Source organism: Parambassis ranga, chromosome 13 (genome assembly GCF_900634625.1).
Source record: "Parambassis ranga chromosome 13, fParRan2.1, whole genome shotgun sequence".
In the NCBI taxonomy this organism is placed as follows: Eukaryota; Metazoa; Chordata; class Actinopteri; family Ambassidae; genus Parambassis; species Parambassis ranga.
Genome location: NC_041033.1, coordinates 18,971,931 through 18,990,246, shown reverse-complemented (window position 1 = coordinate 18,990,246; position 18,316 = coordinate 18,971,931). Strand labels below are relative to the sequence as shown.

General features: G+C 39.7%; 3 protein-coding genes across 3 annotated transcripts; 2 read left to right on the top strand and 1 right to left on the bottom strand.

Moving 5' to 3' along the window:
• Positions 1–4,488: 4,488 nt before the first annotated feature.
• On the bottom strand, positions 4,489–8,471 carry rwdd2b (RWD domain containing 2B). Its single transcript, XM_028419146.1, has 4 exons — positions 8,097–8,471; positions 7,935–8,002; positions 7,449–7,817; positions 4,489–7,348 (listed from the first exon to the last, which is right to left on the bottom strand). Exons 1-4 carry the CDS (start codon positions 8,304–8,306, stop codon positions 7,096–7,098), a joined length of 900 nt encoding a protein of 299 aa, XP_028274947.1. The 5' UTR covers positions 8,307–8,471; the 3' UTR covers positions 4,489–7,095.
• Positions 8,472–8,487: 16 nt separating this feature from the next.
• usp16 (ubiquitin specific peptidase 16) lies at positions 8,488–13,392 on the top strand. The gene is made up of 18 exons (XM_028419143.1): positions 8,488–8,773; positions 8,921–8,987; positions 9,078–9,274; positions 9,358–9,461; positions 9,542–9,654; positions 9,732–9,964; positions 10,043–10,138; positions 10,217–10,347; positions 10,452–10,539; positions 10,911–10,992; positions 11,081–11,172; positions 11,247–11,300; positions 11,381–11,545; positions 11,664–12,243; positions 12,323–12,417; positions 12,590–12,676; positions 12,768–12,915; positions 12,992–13,392. The coding sequence occupies exons 2-18, from the start codon at positions 8,927–8,929 to the stop codon at positions 13,108–13,110; spliced, it is 2,445 nt and encodes an 814-aa protein (XP_028274944.1). The 5' UTR covers positions 8,488–8,773; positions 8,921–8,926; the 3' UTR covers positions 13,111–13,392.
• Positions 13,393–13,501: 109 nt separating this feature from the next.
• On the top strand, positions 13,502–17,699 carry LOC114444520 (transcription regulator protein BACH1-like). The gene is made up of 5 exons (XM_028419144.1): positions 13,502–13,600; positions 14,508–14,765; positions 14,868–16,034; positions 16,138–16,344; positions 16,539–17,699. The coding sequence occupies exons 2-5, from the start codon at positions 14,526–14,528 to the stop codon at positions 16,905–16,907; spliced, it is 1,983 nt and encodes a 660-aa protein (XP_028274945.1). The 5' UTR covers positions 13,502–13,600; positions 14,508–14,525; the 3' UTR covers positions 16,908–17,699.
• Positions 17,700–18,316: the final 617 nt, after the last annotated feature.

Genomic DNA, 18,316 nt, shown 5'->3' with positions numbered 1-18,316 from the left:
TCAATCAGTCAGTCCCTGAGGCACAACATTTTCACCACCATGTTTTAGAATTGGCACGTAGTTCTTCTCCAGAACAGTAATCTTTGGTCTTTGTCTGACATGTCTACTGCAACCAAACAACACTGTCTTTGGATTTATGTGTCCCGTTTTAAAAGGCCAGGGATGTGTTTGCCTATTGGCATACTGTTGTGGTCTAAAGTTCCTTTTTGGACAACAAAGGCTTCTTCCTGGCACATCTTCCATGCAGATCAAATGTGTGCAGTCTGATTGTAGATGCAAGCAATTTGATACCATCAGTTGCAGCAGTTACCTGCAGTTACTATGATAACCTTTGGGGTTCTTGGAGGCTTTTTTTTATTTATTTATTTTTTTGCATCATCTGCTGCCTGCTCTTCTCCTGCATTTGCTGAAGAGGAGTCACAGACAACACTTGTAGATGAGTTTTTCTCATAGCGGAATGATTAGTTTAAATAATTTCTTGCTTAATTCAGTCACCCACGATCCTTGTTATGATGACAATATACACTTCAATAGTGATATGTTCTTTTAAATTATGGAAATGACTGTAAAATCTTGATTGTCATTTGTTTGAGCATATCACCTGTGTTAACAAGTAGTTTCAAAGAGGATCAAGTGTTTGATCATGATGTGTTTGTAAAAGTCAACAATTACCATGGGATGTACTTCATTTTCCGCCTGACTGCACGAGCCATTGTTGTCTAGCTGTCAAACTTGTCATGTTTCTGAAAACTGTAGTTCAAACATTCGTAGCCATTGTCATATGGTAATGTTCTGTAGCTGAAACCATGGCATGCTCGTCTTTGATTCTATCAGCCACATGACAGGAAATTTTGAGGTTCGCGTCAGTTTGGCTGTCCATCAAAAGCCATAGGTACTGAGAAAAGATGGGCTTTTATTTTATTCACAGCCCAGAAAATAATACGAGATAAAGAAAATGTTCTAATCAAACAGGACATTACAGTGTAAACAGCGTATTAGAAAAGGCTCTAACAAAGTGCTGTGCCTGCAGGATGCCAGCTGCTGGGATGTGGGTGGACATCAGGTGTTGTTGGCATCAGCCTCATTATCATCAAGGTCTTCCTCTCCCTCCTCTGAATGTTTTTCTTCAGCTCAGCACGAATAGTAATAGCATAGGACGACATCAGGCTCAATTAACCACTACAGTTATATCAAATAATATGTCACATTTAGCTTTCTACTGTTATAGCAGAGACTTCATTAACCCTCTTGTTCAAACAGTAGTGGGACAAATGTGGGCTGTGAATGTGGAATTGGTCGCTCTAATTTAAAACATAGTGTTGTATGCACGCCTTTTTATTGATAATGGGCAGTGAGCCTTTTATAATGGCACATCCAACCCAAACCTATCTAAATAAGGAATCACCTTTACATAGATTGCTGCTTAAAATCAAACTGGATGTGATCCACCAATGATTGTAGTAAGTAAAAACTGCATACGTTGATTTTTAAACTGCTAAATCTACTATTTGAATAATCAGAACTTCAGGCCTGATATTAAGTAAGTAAGAAAGAAAATCTAATAGAAAATACATTTTGAGTTTGATATGATTACACAGAGAGATTTTCATTAAACCTACAATAAACCCATATGTGTACCAAAGCACTTTGCAAATACTTCAAACTTGGTCACATTGCATGCCTGTAACAGAGAATCTCTTGATTTATAGGGTGCTAAAGAGCACATACAACAAGAGGGGAAGGCACAATGAGATAGCTAGGGCTTAAATACTTCCAGAGCAGCATGCCAGTGGTCTTTATGATGCCAGTCAGCGTGATGGTGGGCCTTAGGGATTACTGCAGACAGACAGCTCGGTAAGACAACTGATTAAATAGTAGTGAGAAGTGGGGAAAATGTTTAATTCAGCCATATTTAGTATTCATGGGATGGAGAGCCATACAAGAGTTCACCTTGAGGGGTCTTCAGGAGAGAAGGTCCAGAATCCCAAAGAGTGTCTGGGCTCAAGTTTGCACATAACACTTTGAAACACAACTGATTGTGTTTTTAATTGCTTTGATTATCAGGTTTACTTTAGCTGAATTGAAAATGATAATGCAGCACATAGTGAATTGACAAACTGATATGCTGTGAAAAGGAGCTCAACTCCTGTGACATTGCAATAGATTTACCACAATAAACAATGCTGAACACATTGAGCAGCAGATATAAATGAATATATGCCTCACACATTCAGTCTGCTGCATTATTACGATCAACTCAGATATGCTTGTGTGCATGTTTTATGTGATTAGAGTATGGTTTTCCAAAAAAGTGATAGATCGCACACAGCATTGACCATTTTACGCAATTTATCATAACCATAATTGACAGCTTGTGTCACCACATTGTTAATATCACAACTAATGCTCCAAAATAGCTTACACAGCTGAGTCAGGCTCATCCAAAGGGAATACTGGGTGAAGTATGTTTTTTTTTTTTGCCTTTTGTAGATAAAACAATATGGTATGAAACCATCATGGTGTGCATCAAGTTTGAAAACTCTTCATCATGTTACCCTCCAAACCTTCTGTTCAGTGCTGGCAGCTTCACGTAATTCAAAACAATACTACTTATATTAGCTTGGTTCTATGAAAAAGCGACAGCTATAGAGACATGATGAAATCCCAATGTTCAAATACTTCACCATGACATTCAAAACTAATTCAATTATATGCATGACCAGTTCAATAGACCTACAGAATTGGGTTATTGTCTGAAATAATGAAAAAAAAGAAAAATACCAGTAAATCATGTGTGAATGAAGTGTAATGTAAAAATGATTTTCACAAAGAGTTGCCAAAATGGGCTTCAAGAACAAAGGATAACAGATGGTCTCTGCACTCATCTTCTCAGCTATTTACTCTTCATCAACTACATTCCATTTACTAAGAATCTTCAAAGATACTTAATCACAGCTATAACGTCAGGACAAAATGGTGGTGGGCCAAGTAGGGCAAACAACAGAAAAGTTTCAAAGAAAGCACAGCAGAAAGTGTAACCTATATATGCAGACTTTACCTACTGTATAGCAGCTTTTGGTTATGAGAACGATGCATCATGCACTGCACTGTAGGAAGAAATATTCCAAATGTGTACAGTATTTTTTTCCTTCTTTCGCACAGGTGGACTCATTAGATCAAGGCTACGCGTATGATCGATAGCTCATTGCATCAAACATGGGATGTGAATACGTCAATGGAAAGTCAATATAGGTGATGAGCTTCATGATGAGAACCTGGAGATTCCAGAAATGCTGTCAGTCACAAAAAAGCAAACATATCCCAAAGCTGGAAAAGTCATTTCCTTGAACAACTTCTCAGCGTCAGTAATTCTCACCATCTCAGCCACTTAGTAACAGTCTGGTTCCCTGCTTTTATTCAATGTGAAAATATTAATATGTCACAGAACAATGAAACTCTGTGAGGCAATTAAGTGGAAGAAAATGAATGCCACCATTGGCCCAACCTTCACCTCTTGTCTTCACATCCTGTGTCTGCAGTTTTTTGTTAATGATGTTAGAGTCAAAGAGTCCCCTGAGTAAGGAAAGCACCCCGAACATTTTCAGATGTGCAGAAACCTGATCTGCTGAACCATCTCATTGACACAGAGCTCAGATCCACAGTGTCCAGGTAGGCAGGATAATCATTCCATAAAGTGCCTAATGTAGCTTTATGCAGTGCTTTGTTAACGTTACTTCACTGCAGGATCTGACAGTGATATTTTATGTACTAAAAATGAGCTGAAATAATGACTAAGTGTGCTGAGTCCTGGGTTTAAGAATTTTATGGCAGTTTTAGCACAATACTGGAAGGCAACGATCTAAACTTCGCTAAAACTCAGAGACCAATAAGACAAAAAATCCATCGCCTCTCATGGACATGGACTCTTTATTTGTCAGTATGTAGAAAAGAATAGAGAACACTGAAGCTGCAGGTCAGTTACTATAATAGAGAAGTTAATACAGACTGGTCTACATTTGACCTGCTGTGGTGTTATTGACTTGTAATCAGATGTAGTGTTAATGGCTTGCACTTCAGTTGAAATGCAGGTCAACAGCATTGCTTCAATTTATTGTATAGACAAAGAAGTATTCTATTAGAAACACCATGTTTACTGTGGTTACATCTGGCAGGTAGATACCGGCAATTAACCTCTGATAGAAGGAGCAGGTGGCTATGATTAAATGCCGCTGTTTTCCACTTGGTTATTCATAGTGACATCTCAGAGCACATATTTATCCATCTTTTTTCGGCAATATCAGGGCACACAAAGTGTGTAACAGTATGCAGCAGCCAGACATTGCGTGACAAGTTTACTTAGAATTAAAACTTTTGCATTTTTAAGACCATCTTTTGTAATCTGCTGTTTTGTACATTTATTTACCACTGGTGTACAGCACTGAAGGGATTCACCACATAGAATGAAAAAAAAAATCAATAAGGCGCTTGGAAAGTCATTTGTGCGTGGAATAAAACAAAATAAAGGTATGGAGGAAAAGTGTCTGTCTTTATTGAAACAAACATTGGCAATCTATACAGCACTGGCCATTGCAGGGCAAGGCTGCTGTGACCTGATGTACATCCACATGGCAGTGATTAATCTGTCCACAGCCAGTGAGAAGTAAACATTGCAAAATACAGGTGGTTTAAACTGTTCTGTTGTTTTGTAACACCTACTGCACAGAAAGCATGAAAGCCTCAGTGTCCTCAGTGTCCTCTCTCTGATGAGCAAGAGCAAGAAGGAACTAAACTAAAAGATGACCAGCATCTCCCAGGAGAACAGAAGCTGAGTTGAGACAATGTGGAGGGTAATTTCTGAGCATTAAATGTTAGTTTTGTGAAATATGCCAGTGATATAACCTACTTTTTACATAAATATCATTATATTGTTTAAAATCTACATAGTTAAATGAGGACATTTTTACTCTAATGCACTAGATTGTGCTGATTACACTTTTGTTGTTCTTTTAAATCTTTTATATTTGGAACAGGTTAGCATCCTGAAATCAAAGATAACATCCAATAGTTGTTGATTTCCAACTTTGATTATGTAATGCTGCCCTCTTCTGGGCAATGTAGACTAAGCTTATTGAATAGATTCAATCCACTATATTGGCTGGATTCAAGTTATATGTCCTTTCATACAACAACTCATTAATTATTAGTCCTCATTTAACTGCAGTGTTCTGGTTATGGGTTAATATATGACAGAGTCTGAACTTTGCAATGCCCGTTCAGGGTCCAAACTCCCTTGAGATAATTTTCAGCATGCAGAATTATAAAATACAGTATGGTGCATCCAACAGGCTTTGTAATAAATTATGAATGCATGTGACAAAAATAAACAGCTTAGTACTGTGCTGATAAAATCACCTTGAAAATATCCATAAATATTTTATATGACTCCAGAGGAACACAATCGACATGAAAAATCTATAAGAATACCTGTTTTCCATCCAGGCTTAAGGGTCTAAAATTAAAAGTCATATTCAATAGCACATTTTTTAATTGCCAGCATGTAATCCACAATGATGCACGATTTATCTTAGAGCTAATCACTCAAGGAAAATTGGAAAAAGACTTTATTGCGCTATCTATAATTCATAAGAAAAAAAAACAAATCTGCAGATTTGTTGACTATGTTGTTCAATTATTACAGTAGTATCAGACCTGAGAAACCTATAATAGCCTTGCAGTATACAGACTGCTGCCATTTGAGGAGAAAAACACCCAGGGCAAGGTGTAATCCGCTGCATATGCAGTAGTATTAAAATTGCAAATGTGACTGAGGTCCTTGAGAGGACCCTCAGATAAACATCCCTTTAAAGCTTCTCTTTGAAAAATATGCCCATTAACTAAAACGAGCGACAATGCTGTGTGTCAAATTGCAGAGATGTTCTCTCTGTGAGGTATCAGGTGTAACACCCGAGGGTCATCCATGAAGTTAATCAGGTGCCACGTGTGAGAGTATACTTTGTGTGTTTGGTGTGACAATAAAAATGAATAATGAATTATTCTTTTCTTTTCCTTTTTTTTTTTTACTAACAAGTGTAGGATTTTCCAGTAGAAAACTTTATTTCCTGATATGGGTGTGGAAAGTTAAAGATACTGTGTGTGACTGTAATAGATGTTCATGACTGTTAGACATATACATGAATGAGTTAGACATATACATGAATGAAGCAACTGCGGAGTAAGCGCAGTTGTAGTGCAGCTATGGCAACGATGTTTGTAGAGTAGCAGGTTTACAAGCTAATAGTTCTAATAGATCTAACACCGCTAATGGTTCACCTGAAAGTTCCTAATAATTCAACTAATAGTTCAGCTAAAGGTTTCTGAGTGTTACTAAAAGTTCCTGAAAGTTCATAATAGACCACTGAAAGTTCCTAATGGTTCTAAGACTCACTAAACTAAGAGTCACTAAGAGTCACGTGTGAAATAAAGAGTGTGGAAACTACGAGTTGTATCCGCCGTGCTTGTTCCGACAACCCATCCAGAGGGGAGACTAACGAAGAGTAAATCTGGACAATGTTTGTAGAGTAGCCATATCAACGCTTGTTGCTTTGAAGTGCAGCTAAAGCAACAGTTTGTTTATTATTTCTGATTGCCTGTCGGAACCGGCATGACGCGTCGGTGAGTGGGCATTTTTAGTTTTGAAATGTTACAGTCAAAATGTTAGCCGTTAACAAAGTTTGTTCGTGTGTTTATTGCAGGTTTACAACCTAATAGATCTAACACCACTAATAGTTCTGATGGAAACTAAAAGCTTCTAATAGTTCAACTAATAGTTCAGCTAAAGGTTTCTGAGCGTTACTTAAAGTTCCTGAAAGTTCATAATAGACCACTGAAAGTTCCTGATGGTCCTAAGAGTCACTAAATGTTCAGTTGGAAGTTCGTCCAGCTCACAGTTTATGTAGTATGTGTGCTTGTCAAATAAAGAGTGTGGAAACTACGAGTTGTATCCGCCGTGCTTGTTCCGACAACCCATCCAGAGGGGAGACTAACGAAGAGTAAATCTGGACAACAAGGCATACATTTCTCATTTTGGCCTGACCTCTACCTCCCTTCGATGCCAAAATATATCTGGAAGACGTCACAACAGCCTTTCTCATTTAAGAACTGGTAGAGCTGCCCAAGGTCCATATGATTACCTCTGTTCCCATGGGGGTCAAACATTGCCTCTTCAAAGCCAGTGAATTTGCGCAGGGAGTCTATGCTTTCAACAGTCCTGCTGTCCTCGCCCTGACGATCAAGGGGAATATCCTCTCTATGTCGAATCATGATCTTCTTCCATGTCAGAACCTTCACTCTGTGAAATGGGAAAAAGTTTGGAAAAATAATAAAACCTGGTACCTCAGTAAGCTTCTGGCTGAGACTTCAGCTGCTAAAAATAACAACACTCAGGCTACCTGGACCAAAACTCCTCACAGGCAGTCTGGGGACCTTCCACACACACAATACCCGGCTTCCCCGGCATGCTGAATCCTGACAGGCCCAACTCCTTCGACCACTCCAAAATGTTCTTCCTTTTAGACTTGTTGTAGATGTGGTGACTATATATCCACAGTCGGCTGAACACTTCCTGTGCCCCTTGAGGTGAAGATTCTTTCTTAGAAGCTGGTGCTGCTAATAAACTCTTATTAATGAAGGTCTGCAGGTTGTCTTTAACCCAGTCCACAGCAGGGAGGACACATACTTCCCCCTGGCAGTTTTCCATGAGGTATGCATTGAGCTGTGCCTGGAACTGTGTCTGCTGAGCTCTGCTGAGGTCTGAACAACTAGAGCACAAAAAACAAATATTCAGAGCCAGGGATTTAAAGGAAATATATTTTAAAAAGGCGACACTGACGTCTGACAATTTAACTTCTTATTTTATTCAGAAACTAAAGGCTTACCGGACTGTTATTTCTGGTAACACACTTGGGTATTCAGGTGGGTAAGCACAGGATAAAATGACCTTAGTCTAAACAGAAACAAAAGACGATAGTTAATTCGAAACAAAGGTGAAATGATCTGTCACAATTAGACAAACACTTTATGACAGCTGTGGTGGATACCTCAGTGTCTGCAGCATCCAATTTCTGTTTGATGAGGAACTGAGGTCTGGAGGAAGGAGGGCTGCCTGTTGAAGTTAAACCCTCCACATAGTTCCTGAGCTCAGCTAGCGCCAGCTGGTCAATGAGCTCCAGCTCCTCCACAGTGGGAACCATGCTGGTTAGCAGCTCTATCTCTGCAAGCTGAGACTCAGCCCACTCCAAGTGTGACATGTTGGTAGAGTAAAAAAAAAGAGGCGTCAACTTCAAATACTGGTCTTATAAAAACGTTAACTGCTATTTAAATCCATGGTTACAGCCGTTTTAGATGATCAATAATGCTGCATTAATAGGGCTGCTTCTCTTTAAACTCCTGCTGCGCTAGCGTGTAGCGGAAGTTTGTTTCAACTCGGACTGTTTTAAGCGAAGCACACAGGAAACACTGGTACAGCGCAGCAGAAACAGCGGCACTATCACATTTTTTTGTTCCTCTGTTGTCTGCATGTGTCAGCTGGGATTTTTTTTCTGCCATATCAGCGTAGTACATTTTTCGAATTTTAAACTTTGTAAATTCACCTTTATATCCGAACGGGCACATTTTCTAATCTGGAAACTAATTTAATAATGTCCGGATTAGTCATTCACACAAAGTAAACGAAACTGAACTGAGAAGGTGTATGTTTTAAGCTCCGTATGTGACAGTAAGTTGGACCATGTGGAAGGTCGTGTTTTCTTTTATTACGGAATGCACAGATACTAAAGTTTTATTAGCATTGTTAAAATTCAGTGTTGTTATTTGGTAGAGCTAGCATAATATTTAAAATACATTCATGTCTAAATGTGTTTAAGTGAAAATGGGAAAGAAGAGGGGGAAGGACAAGAGCTCCAGAGAGGATGATGACACTGACTTCACAGGTAAAGAATTTATTATCATCTTCATGTTGTAAAACAACCTGTGGAAGGCCTAGTGTGAGTTTGCATTTTTCTGTGTGTTTATCTTCATAGTTCCAACATGTAGACATATTAAAAAGGGGACAGACCAAAGTCTCATGAAGAGACTCTCTGGGGTTTCTGATTGGACGAGCTGTCAGGATTGTAAGCATGAAGAAAATAAGGAAAATATCAGCTCAGCTCAGCCACAAGACTCTGAGGAGGAAAAGGAAACAGTGGGGACATGGATGTGCTTAAAATGCGGCCATAGAGTGAGTTTATTCTACTCATTCATCATTCAGATTTTGACAGCATATGAAGTAGTTTCCCCTAAATAACCAACTGTATCTATCAGGGGTGTGGACGCTGTTCTGAGAATCAGCATGCCATCAAACATTATGAAACTCCTCGGTCAGATCCTCATTGCCTAGTGGTCAGTTTGGACAGTTGGAGTGTGTGGTGAGTATGTTGATCTTGCATGTTAATCACAAACGCTGTGGAAAAATGAATTCTATTTTTAATAAGCTATGAACCTTTAGGTGTTACATATGTGATGATGAAGTCCAGTACTCCAAAACAGGTCAGTTAGCTCAGCTGGTGACTAACTTGAAAAAGCAAACCTCTACAGATCCCAAGAAAATACCACAGAAAAGTAGGTTGCATTTAATTAAAACATATTACCAGAATTATAAGTCTCCATAAAAATAACCCTCATGTTTGCTTATTTAGGAGTCAATGAGGAAGACAGCATGTTAGAAGCTGAACAGAATACAGAGACTGTAAAAGTAGAAGAAAGTGAGGACAAGGAAAACAAAGAAAAGAAGGAAAACCAGAAGAAACACTCAAAGGAAGAGAGTGCTGGAAACTCAAAGAAGAACAGGACACCTGAAGAAACCTGTGGTGTTTCAGTGAAGGGGCTGAGCAACCTGGGAAACACCTGTTTCTTTAATGCTGTCATTCAGGTGAGATTTTGCCTCATATGGGATGCTCTACTAATTTAAAATAAGTATTATTAAGGGCTGTGATTTTTTTTTTCCCAGAATCTCTCACAAACACAGCTCTTGAGACAAACTCTCAACAAAGTGACAGAAGAGAAAATCAGTCTTAACATTAGACCCGACGCCTCCCTGGATCTGGTGTGTTGCCAGTACATGTTTATCTTTCATCCTCCCAACACATGTCAGAGTATTATATTCTTTAATTTATGATTGCAGGAGCCTATTGATGTGCAGTTGGATCAGCCTGGACCTCTAACCATAGCGATGTGTCAACTTCTTAATCAGATCCAGGAAACAAACAAGAATGTGGTTACACCACGGGAGCTGTTCACGCAAGTTTGTAAAAAGTGAGTGCAACCACAGCTTGAGATGGAGCTCATCCTTAAGTTGTGCTTACAATATATTCCTCCTAGCATTACATTGATAAGTGTTGTTCATCTCATCCCTGCAGGGCAGCTAGGTTCAAAGGATTTCAGCAGCAAGACAGTCAGGAGCTGCTGCGCTACCTGATGGATGGGATGCGAGCTGAAGAGCTCAAAGTATGCTTTCAGTTTAAACCCAATTTCTACATATTTTCTATTTTATTTCTGTCTGTCTAAACAATATTTTCTCTTTAAACAGAACACAGTTGATGTAAAATTTCTATGTCTATATCCGTAGTCCCCAGTGGATATGAATTCACAATAATGTTTTTTAAATTTCTTATGGTTTACCGATAAATCACACAGTCCCACAAAATAGCAAGAAGTATGGCTATATTGTTTTTCGCTCTCATTTAATTACCTTAGCAATTCTGCAACTCATAGAATTTATGACTTTAAAGAGGCTGAAATTAAGAGTTTATAAGCATTGCTATAGTTTACAGCTAGGACAACCTGTGAGTTCCTTAAGATGGTGTTTGTCTTTACAGCGAGTACACTCAGGGATACTGGAGGTGTTAAAACAATCTAAAAGTGACACAGATGGAGAGCAGCTGAAAACACAAGTAAAGGGTAAGTGATGAGCTTGTTCCTCTGCTGTGTACCAGTAGGTTGAGTCTCTTAATAATGTTTACGACTGACGACGAAGTTGTGATTTCAGCCTATGAGAAAAATGGAGTTCCAACTAACTTTGTTGATCAAGTTTTTGGCGGGGAATTGACCAGCACTATAATGTGTCAGCAGTGTAAGATGGTATGTATTGTAGCCAACAAAAGCAGGAGATAAATTGTTTTCGTTTATGTAACATAAATTTTCCACTCTTCCAGGTGTCTGTGGTCACAGAGGTGTTTTTAGATCTTTCCCTCCCTGTTTCTGATGAGGTAAAAACATCATTTCAGACCATTTCTGAGCAATTATTTGTTAAATATTTCTGTTACATGCTTGTGCCCATTCCTTGCAGGCATACAGAAAGAAGAACCCAAAAAAGGGGTTTCAGAAGGCATGCGAGTCAGCTCAGGATGGCAGAGACAGCCCTGGAAATGATGGAAATGATGACGTTCCCACTGCAGCTAGCAGCAAGTATCAGCAGAAAAAAGCCAAGAAGCAGTCAAAGAAGCAAGCAAAGGTCTTTCAGTGAATGGATTAATTTTTATTTGAGTTGTACAGAATTTAAGGATGGGTAGGAATTTTGTGTCTATTTGGTGGACTAGGTTAAACTAAATTGTTTTGTTGTTTGCCTGCAGCATCAGAAAAGGCAACAGAAGCTTGAAAGCAGAATCACTTTGGACAGTCTCACATCCTCACTGAGTGATCAACATCCTGCACCTGCCGGTGTGACCGATCAAGATGAAAACAAATTTGATGCGGTGCAAGCTGAGGAAGAAAAAGAAGAGGACGAGGATTCAGCATCTGCAGCAACATCAGTCTACAACCACTTCACTGTCTTATCTGAAGAGCAGCACTCAAAAGGAGGCACTTTATGTGATGAAATATCCAACATAGAGGACGACGGAGAGGAGGACATACCGCTGGTGACCGAAATGGAGAGAGTAACCCTGGATGATGCCTTCATAGATGACCCTGATGCTAAGGAACGAGACATGGCGAGTGAAGATGTGCAGGAGGTTAAGGAGTATACAGTAATAAGTCAGGACCCAGAGCTGGCCTTCCAAACGCTGGCTACTAGGACAACCCCAGAGAAACAGGAGTGCTCAGTGCAGTCCTGCCTCTTTCAGTTCACCGAGGTGGAAACTCTCACACAGAACAACAGCCTGTTATGTGTCACATGCACTAAGCAGCAGCAGAGGAAAGACAAAGATGGAGGTACAGAGAGTTGCTACTTTAACATCTGTGTGATCAGGCGGTCAATAGAGTTTATTGTTATTATTTGTGCTTTGTTTAGGATCTAAAAAGAATATCTACACTGACGCCTTGAAGCAGATGCTGATCTCCTCTCCTCCACCAGTTCTTACACTTCATTTGAAAAGATTTCAACAGGTATAGCATTTGAAGAAACGCTTCCACACTCCTGTGTTTGTCATTGATCTAGTTGTTTTGATGCAGAATTACTATTTGAAACCATGAAATGTGTCGTTTTATTGATTTTTCTTTTTTTCAAAGGCAGAAATAAGCTTCATTTTTGGTGCTCACTTTTGTTGTTTTCCTCTAGAATGGATACAGTATTTGTAAAGTTAACCGGCATGTCAACTTCCCGCTTATACTTGATTTAGCTCCTTTTTGTGCACTTAAATGCAAGGTAAGTGTGAGAGCTGTTATCACATAAAAATCATGTACAAGGCATGTTTTTTTAAAAGTCTGAGTACTAACAAATGTTTGTGTCTAAGCAGAATGTGACGGAGGGAGATACTCAGATTTTGTACAGTTTGTATGGCATCGTAGAGCACAGTGGAACAATGAGATCGGGTCATTATACAGCCTATGTGAAAGTACGACCTCAGTGCTCGAGAGTCTCACCTAACAGACTTGCAGCAGAAGGTACTAGTAGCATAAATAGGATAATAACCTAAAATGTGTAGTTCTCTCCATTAATTTGTCACTTGCCCTCATACAGATACAGAGCCATCCAGAGGCTCCTGGTTCCATATCAGCGACACAAGTGTTCAGCCTGTGAGCGAGAGTAAAGTACAGAGCTGCCAAGCCTACCTCCTCTTTTATGAAAGGATCCACTAATAGGACCATGCCTCACCTCTCAGGAAATGCAAATAAACCAACCTGCTGCTTCAGCTGCACCAGTGGTGTACGGGATCACAGACAGGGCTGTGATGAAATAACATTATACAGTTATACAAAAGAAAAGTTGTGAAAATGTTTTATCATACAATGTTAGGACATCTGTAGGTGTGTCACACTGATTGGAATAAGGTAAAAATGACATTAAACCTATTGTGGTACTGAGGTTTTTCCGTTTCAGGAGATATAATAAAGTTTGGGAACAATGCATATTAGGTATATGTAAACGTATGTCTATTTTTTATCTGTGTGATGTCATTAAATGATTTAAAAAATGAGAAAATCTTATGCCCCATGACTTTCTGACATGCACTGAGCATGCGCAGTTAGCGCCTTGTTGAAGCTGTCACATGACGAGAAGAAAGTCTGTTCACAGATACATCTCTCCTCCTCCGAATTTATTGGCAGCGTTATCCACCTAACATGGCAGGTGAGTGAACAGTTTTTCCTTCTCTGATAAATACTTAAGATGTGAAGTTCGTGTTATAAAAGGCTTTGTTTCAGTCTTAGCTAACAACAGGAAAAGATGTCGGCACAGTTGTTAAAGCTAACGGTCTGGGCCTAGCATAAAGCTACCCTGTTTAGATAACCTTATGACTGTTAACTTTTAACAGCGTAATGACTTTGTTCTTTGTCGTTAATAACACATCGTCCTAGCTCTAACTTTGGATCATTTTAGTTACGCTTCTCCACAAGGCCCAGTTGAGCAACTCTGCTAAACATGAGTCAGCATTTTGTCGTTAAAGTTAGTGTCAGAGTGAAAGTTAACATGTTATCCACTTTGCAAGTTTGCTAAATTAGCTTAATATGTATTGTCAGCAGCTGTTAAGCTAATGTTTTATCCAGTAAGTACAGTCTTAGAAGAAGTTACTGCTAACATCTTGCTGTCGCAACCACTAGTTAATAACTACATACATGATTATGTACCTCTTGTTTTCATTTTACTAAGTTTTATTTTAGAGCAGAGTCAAAGTCATTCTCCTGCATAACAAGGCATTATCTACTTAAAATCACTGTATTAATTAGTTATATCCAGGTCTTCACATGGAGGCAGCTAGACTTCTTTGAGTTTTCTGAATGAAAAAAAGTTTTTCCTCATTTTAATGTTATGTGTTTAGATAAAAACATTTCATAAACCTAATGTATATCCAGCTTGTTTCAGCATTATAGATGTTGCTTAGAAATTGGAATTTGTGGTATTTATAAGCTCTTTAATAACATTTCAACTGGTAGGTTGAATTGTCAATTAATTTCTAATAAAACTCTAAATGTTTCAAAGTCCTCATTCAATTAATGTCGTTTGACAGTGATGTTTCACTGCTTCCTTTGTCACACAGGCTGAGCTTCTAAGAACCATGACGCTGCAAGCTCCTCGGATGTCAGTGTTCACTTTCCAGTCAGCAGTGCACTGCGCACATGTTCTCCAGTGTCTAAATGACCAGAGGCAGCAGGACGTCTTGTGTGACGTGACAGTGGTGGTGGAGGGCAGGAGTTTTCGGGCCCATTGTTCTGTTTTGGCATCTTGCAGCGAATACTTTCATAGCAGGGTTACAAGTGTCGGCAGACAGAATCCCATTATCGCTTTGCCAGATGAGGTTGGTGTTTAGCTAAATTATTTGTGGAAAAATTGTGCAAATTATTTTACTTGTGTATGAATTTAGACAAACTAAAATTTGCTGCATGTCTTTTCCAAACAGGTGACTGTGGAAGGGTTTGAACCTTTGCTTCAATTTGCCTACACATCAAGGCTGCTTTTCACCAAAGAAAACATTCATGCAATTTACAGCAGCGCAGAGTTTTTGGGATTTCACAACTTGGAGTCAGCATGCTTTGATTTCCTCATACCTAAATTTTCTGAGGGCAGAAAAACCTCACAGAGGGTCAGGCTTACAACGTGTTGTGCCAGTCGGGGTCGCAGTTCCAGTTGTGGCTCCAGTGTACAAAGTACCCAACCAGAATCATTTGAGTCACACAGCCCAGTGCCTTCAGGAAGTGATGAGCAAACGCACTTCCCATCACAGTGTCCTCAGAGCACACAGGGCCAGACAAGTAGTGGAGAGGAACACTTGTGTTTGGACAGCTGTGGGCCACAAATGCCCTCCTTATCTTTGGAGTTAACAGCCAACGGTGTGTGCCCCATGTTGTCTTTGCCATGCCCAGATTCTGACAAAGCACATCATACTTCTCAGTGTTGCGAAAGAGACATTTTACACATAGGAGAACAGTGTAATCAAACCGATTTGAGTTTGGCAGACTGTTGCTTACCCTGCGAGCTGTCAGCATCGGGCGATGTGAACCCTCCAGAACTCATTGAGACAGCAGGCAAAGATAGTAAACAGACTGTTGAAACACTTGGCGCTGAAACCAACTGTAACACCAGCTCATGTCCACTCAAGACATCAGGGGTGGAAGATTGCAGTACATTACTGGAGCAAGATGAGGCTCACATCGAAGAGGACATGGCCGGTGATCTCTCAGACGCTACGCTGACTGCCCTAAGCCATGAAGAGGGATTTGGGGAGAGGAGCCGTGTGGAGAGGGAGGTGGCTGAACATCTGGCAAAGGGCTTTTGGTCTGACCTCTGTCCATCCCAAGCACCACCACTCCCCTTGGATCCAATAGACCAAAACAATCTGGCAAAAGCATCAGACTTTCATTGGCTTAAACAGCTGGACCTGAGCTCCAGTGCAGGTGATTGTCCCTTCCTCAGGGACCTTGGTACAGGCGATGACCCCCCTACACAACATGACAACTTGTCACAGGCAGAGAAGAGTCCCTACATGTCCTCCTCAGTCAACTCTGGAGACGACTCAGAGTTGGACACAGACGGAGATACTGAAGCCAACAACAAAAGAGCAGCAGAGGTCATTAGAATACACACCTAATATCTTATCTCTTTTATTTTATTTTTTATAAATCTTTTCAGTAATAAATAAATCTAACTTCTACATCTTTACACCTCTACAGATCCAGCTTCCATTCCCAGTGGAGCAGATCTCAGCACTGAGCCGGAGTGCATTTCAGCAGCTTCTGAGAAACCATAACTTGACTCCAGATCAGCTTGAGTTTGTCCATGATGTCCGTCGGCGAAGTAAAAACCGTGTGGCTGCACAGCGCTGCAGAAAGAGGAAACTAGACAGCATACACCAGTTGGAATGTGAAATCAAAAAATTAGTACGTTTACTTTAATAGCATCTGTCCTGTACTCTCAACAAGTGTCACGATCCAAACCTTTAAAAGACCTTTAATGATGACCCCCACTACTGTACTATTTCTGATCTTGTCAATTTGACATAGCAAACGGTTCTGAAAACTCAGCAGTGAGTGTTAGCGGAAGTAATAGAGCTTTGCTGTTGTTGTCTTTACAGAAAAGTGAGAAAGAGCGTCTGCTGCAGGAGCGAACAGAGCTCGAACACAACCTTGATGAGATGCAGCAGAGCCTGTGCGGGTTATGCAAGAGCGTCAGCATCGAGCCTGGCTCTGAACAGGACCACTTGCAGCTTCTTGCTAAGCTCTCCTCACAAGACTTTCCCATCTCCTCCTCCATCTTTGTGGAAAAAAACGACGAGTCGCAGATCACCATTGAAATGGTAAGTTGTTCCTCAGAGTGTGACCGAAGCGGGCCACCTGCAGACTCAGTTCAAGTTGCTGCACCACAGGCGAGCACAGAGGATGCAGGCTGCTCTGTTCCACCATCCTTACTCGATGCCTGTCTGGACATGAACATCACCTTATAATTCTTGTATCTTTCTAGCTATGCAGGACCACATCGAACATTTACTGTAATCATCTTTTTGGATAGACGTGATTCATTTTCTGCCTGATACAGGTTATCTTAAATTGATAAAGAAATGTTGATCATTTCCTTTGCTGTATTTCTGATCTACATTTCACTGTAGCAAATACAATCAAGTATTCATCATTATCAGGGTGCTGGCAATGTTCAGGTAATAGTTTCCATTTCTAAATGTAGGAAGATATTTTTTTAAAATTAGTTTGTTTTTCTCAGGGAAACTCATAACCTGACTCTGTTCTGAATACTAATGCACACATATGCCACATAATGAAAAGGAAGCAACTCTTTCATTTCGTGCTTGTTAATCTGTTGTAGTCTATACATGTACTGTATTATTTCACCACTATGCTCTTTCTTTAAATAATATATGCACAGCACTAACAGACCTTCTTACACTAGGTAATAGGGGATTGTTACATCTTACAAAACTGTTCAACAGCATTATTTGAATGCTGAGCATAGTTTGAATGAATGACTGTCATCTTCCACTGAAAATTGAGAAATGGTTCTAGTATGTCAGAAAAATGTTACAGGTGAACATAAGAAAATGATCTAATGCGAAACGTGCCTTATGCAGTAGTATAGTCCTGATTCAGAGAGATGAAGGCAGGTTTTGTACATCCTTTTCTCACGCACTGTTGCACATTAACCCAAAGCTAATATGGATGCCATTGTCTTACATTTAGGTCTGTCTGCATGTTCAGTATTTTTTAATAAATGCTTTCATGTATAACAGATTTAAATAAAAATTTTGTTACTATTCAGTCTGTCATTTCCACTGACAAGAAGTGTCACTTTTATTTCAGTGGCAGTTTAGCCAGTAGATGGCAGCACAGCCTCATTGTTCCAGTTTAGCTGACCCCTGTCTGACTGCACCACGTTGCACTTTTCCTTTGATATTTTATTGGCACAAAAGATTTTACTTGCATTAATACTTTATATGTGTCCATTTCTTTGAGCTGTTTCTGGATTTCTGCATTTTCCTCTGTATTTTCACACTTATTTATAGCTTGTAAAATTATAAACTTCTACAGTGGTTCTGCAAGGAGTCGCCAACTAATCTGTAGCGACAACACTAAAAACAATGAGGCTGATAAATGACCTAAGCCAAAGAACAAACAAGAAATGACATACATTAAGGTGCCCGCATTTGTGTAACCCTGCTGTCCAGACTGACATGTAAGACTTGGAAAATGTCCTGCATCTACAGCATAATGTGATACAAGTGTTGTAAATAATTGCACACTAAACTGTGGTTCTGCCGTTACATAGTCTTCAGAGCCATTGTTGTTGCCAACGTTAAAACAAAAGCTACTGGTAATAGTGCAGGAATCATTCTGCAGCAGATAA

Coding starts and splice junctions, on each gene's coding strand:
- rwdd2b (XM_028419146.1), bottom strand. CDS start 8,306: ATGTCACACTTGGAGTGGGCTGAGTCTCAGCTTGCAGAGATAGAGCTG. Junction 7,818..7,934: donor TTACCAGAAATAACAGTCCG/GTAAGCCTTTAG, acceptor TTTGTGCTCTAG/TTGTTCAGACCTCAGCAGAG. Junction 7,349..7,448: donor TGTGAGGAGTTTTGGTCCAG/GTAGCCTGAGTG, acceptor CCCATTTCACAG/AGTGAAGGTTCTGACATGGA.
- usp16 (XM_028419143.1), top strand. CDS start 8,927: ATGGGAAAGAAGAGGGGGAAGGACAAGAGCTCCAGAGAGGATGATGAC. Junction 9,965..10,042: donor TCTTTAATGCTGTCATTCAG/GTGAGATTTTGC, acceptor TTTTTTTCCCAG/AATCTCTCACAAACACAGCT. Junction 12,418..12,589: donor ATTTGAAAAGATTTCAACAG/GTATAGCATTTG, acceptor GTTTTCCTCTAG/AATGGATACAGTATTTGTAA.
- LOC114444520 (XM_028419144.1), top strand. CDS start 14,526: ATGACGCTGCAAGCTCCTCGGATGTCAGTGTTCACTTTCCAGTCAGCA. Junction 14,766..14,867: donor TTATCGCTTTGCCAGATGAG/GTTGGTGTTTAG, acceptor TTTTCCAAACAG/GTGACTGTGGAAGGGTTTGA. Junction 16,345..16,538: donor AATGTGAAATCAAAAAATTA/GTACGTTTACTT, acceptor TTGTCTTTACAG/AAAAGTGAGAAAGAGCGTCT.